The sequence below is a fragment of the Podarcis muralis genome, chromosome 13 (genome assembly GCF_964188315.1).
Source record: "Podarcis muralis chromosome 13, rPodMur119.hap1.1, whole genome shotgun sequence".
Lineage (NCBI taxonomy): Eukaryota > Metazoa > Chordata > Lepidosauria > Squamata > Lacertidae > Podarcis > Podarcis muralis.
In genome coordinates this window covers 9,627,809-9,630,998 of record NC_135667.1, presented here as the reverse complement: position 1 = coordinate 9,630,998, position 3,190 = coordinate 9,627,809, and the positions used below count along the sequence as shown (strand labels likewise).

The 3,190-nt window shown below is 39.4% G+C and overlaps 1 protein-coding gene across 1 annotated transcript; it reads left to right on the top strand.

Moving 5' to 3' along the window:
• The first annotated feature begins 1,567 nt into the window (after positions 1–1,567).
• Positions 1,568–2,530, top strand: LOC114583516 (olfactory receptor 6X1-like). Its single transcript, XM_028704828.2, has one exon. The coding sequence runs from the start codon at positions 1,568–1,570 to the stop codon at positions 2,528–2,530; it is 963 nt and encodes a 320-aa protein (XP_028560661.2).
• The last annotated feature ends 660 nt before the right edge of the window (positions 2,531–3,190 follow it).

Genomic DNA, 3,190 nt, shown 5'->3' with positions numbered 1-3,190 from the left:
ACAGCAAAATAAAATAAAATAAAATAATAAAATAAAATAAAAATGTTTCTAACAATTAAAATAGAAGTTGCTTGCTGAAGCTCTACTGCAAGAACATTCCACAGGACTGGGCCAATGACACTAAGGACTTGGTCTCATGTTGATGTCAACTGAGGCTCACCATCTCAGGGGACAACCAGCAATCCTTGAACATATAATCTCTGCTTCATTTTCATCTTATGCATAAAAACACAACAAAGCATTCTTGCTGTTTGATGAGTTGCCCTTGTTTCTTTTTTAACAACTTTCTGACTCTTTAATTAGTGTTCTTAATTAGCACGGGGAAAACTATTAAAATCTTGGATGACTTTTTTCTTGCAATCCCATGTGGCCTTGATGAAAAGTTCACAAGTGGAGATGGGAGCAGGAGAATTCATAAGAATGATGTTTTACATTAGGGCTATTACAGTGACACACTCATTTGTCATTATGCTTCTTCTTCTTTTAATATTCACGTCAATGTATTTGTGTGGTGTGTGTGTGTGCGCGTGCGTGCGTGCGTACATGTGCGTGTATTATCTAGATTTGGGCAAATGCTTGCAGAAGAAAAGAATATGTGGAACATGATGCTGTCCCCCTTGTTCTTGAATTTACCTTTACAAGTTAATGGGGAAACAGTGCTCACTGGATTCCATAGGACATAAGACAGGAAGACCAACACTAGGTGGTGCCACATCTAACTAATTCTAGTTTTGTCCTCATCCTGCTCTGTGCTGAGTTTTTATAAAAGTGACTCTGAGACAAATGAGGAGAAATTTGACAAGTAGTGCCACCCTCTGGACTGGATGTAAGTAAGACAGCATGGGGGGGGGGGATTGCAGAGGGCAGACTGAGGTTGGTAGGGCACTGCCGCATTTTTCCTAATGGGGGGGAGGGTGTCCCCCCAATGTAGCAGAAGACACAGTCCCAACTGAGTTTCATTTAAACTGCTCCTATTCAAGTACATGGGGAAAAAACATTTTTCTGGGATAAATATATCAATATGCAATGAATAAATTTTACAGGGTAGAAATATTGAGGAAATGGATGGAAGTGGAACAAAAACAAAATAATGCTAATAACACAACGAATAAAAGAAGATTAAGGGAAGGAGGTCAAACATGGGTGGAGGGAAGTCCGTATTTTTTGGTGTGTGCTTTTTATTTTTTTATTTTGTGTAATTTGTTATTTTTCTTTTTTCTTGTGATATTGTTTGGTTTTTGTTGCTGCAATTCAATAAAGTTAAATAAAAACTAAACAATAAACTGCTCCTATTCATTCTGAGCTGTTACCTAATTGCTTTTATTGCAAAAAAGGAACAATATTCATACAGCGTAACTGAACGTAGCACCTATTTATATATTCAGCCATGGGTTAACCAAAGCATATTGTTATAGATATGTTTGCTGGTGTGGTAATGAGCAGTTTTTATTAAATTTATTGTTCTTTTAAAGGAAGGCAGGCAGGAAGGAAGGAAATGGAAGAAGGAAATATTACATCAATCACTGAATTCATTCTTCTGGGATTCCCTGAACTCCATAGCATGAGGATGCCCTTTGTTGGGATTGTCCTTCTGATGTACCTTCTCTCCATTTCAGGCAACTGCCTCATCATTACCGTGGTCTTCATAGAGCACAAGCTCCATACACCCATGTATTTCTTCCTCAGCAATTTTTCCTTGGCTGAGCTCTGCAGTAGCACAACTGTGATTCCGAAGATGCTAACCAACATGGTCTTGGACCAAAACACCATTTGCTACATGTGTTGCATGACTCAGACTTTTATGGTCTTCTCGATGGGAGCCATTCAGTTCATTAACCTCACCGTCATGTCCTTTGACCGCTACACAGCCATCTGCCAACCTTTTAAGTACAATATCAAGATGACTAATACACTCTCCTTCCACCTATCATTGATGGCTTGGGTTGTAGGGTTTACAGTTATATTTTTTCAACTCATAGTTGTGTGGACCTCTTACCCATTCTGTGGTAATGTCATCGATCACTTCTTTTGCGATATTGGACCTGTTTTGAAATTGGCTTGTGCTGACACAACTATGTGGGAGCTTGTGAGTTTGTTTTATAGTGTCGTTATTTTGTGTGGCTCATTTTTCTTCTCAGTGGGCTCTTATGCATGCATTCTAAAGACCATTGTTCAGATTCCATCTGTCACCGGGAGGTCCAAGGCATTTTCCACTTGTTCCTCTCATCTCACTATTGTGGGCATCTTCTATGGGGCAACGTTTTTCATGTACCTGAGACCTTCGACCCAAGGTGACACCCGAATCAACAAAGTCATATTCATGGTGATCTGTGTTGTTTTGCCAACCCTAAGCCCCTTCATCTTCACAATACGAAACAATGACTTCAAAACTGCTGCAAAAAAAGCAATGGGCAGAATTTGCCAGCTGCCTTCCTCTGTGGTCATGAGATTGCTCAAGCAGTGTTCCTTGCAAAGCACATTCAGCAAATTCTTTAATGAGCATAATCAGAAGACTTTGGAGTGTCACTGAGATCAGGGGTATATTGTCAGCTATTTCTTAGAACTTTTTTAAAAAAAAACAGAAGGGAAAATGTGGTAATACTCAGGGTGCTCATTTGGTAGATATACCTTATTTTTCGTTCTATAAGACGCACTAGACCACAAGACGCACCTAGTTTTTGGAGGAGGAAAACAAGAAAGAAAATATTCTGAATCTCAGAAGCCAGAACAGCAAGAGGGATCGCTGCACAGTGAAAGCAGCAATCCCTCTTGCTGTTCTGGCTTCTGTGATAGCTGTGCAGCCTGCATTCGCTCCATAAGATGCACACATATTTCCCCTTACTTTTTAGGAGGGAAAAAGTGAGTCTTATAGAGCAAAAAATATGATAATTCAGGTTCTCCCTGATAGTGCAAATAACATTTGCTCAGTGTAGGCACATTTAAATTGATGGACCTAGCAGTCATGTCCATTAATGTCAATGGGTCTACTTTGAGTAGTAGTCAGTTGAATACCACCCATACTATCCTTCTTTCTGAAGTTGCAAATATAGTTGTTTATCATTTGTTTCCAGGAGCTATGGGGTGGAATTCAAAGAGCTCTGTTACATGATTCCATCTGGCTCTTCCATTCTTAAAAATATACACATCAACTCAAAGTAGATACTGCTGCTTGTTCGTCCTTCTCTCTATT

Excerpts from the sequence above, each read along its gene's own strand:
- LOC114583516 (XM_028704828.2), top strand. The coding sequence starts at position 1,568 with ATGCCCTTTGTTGGGATTGTCCTTCTGATGTACCTTCTCTCCATTTCA.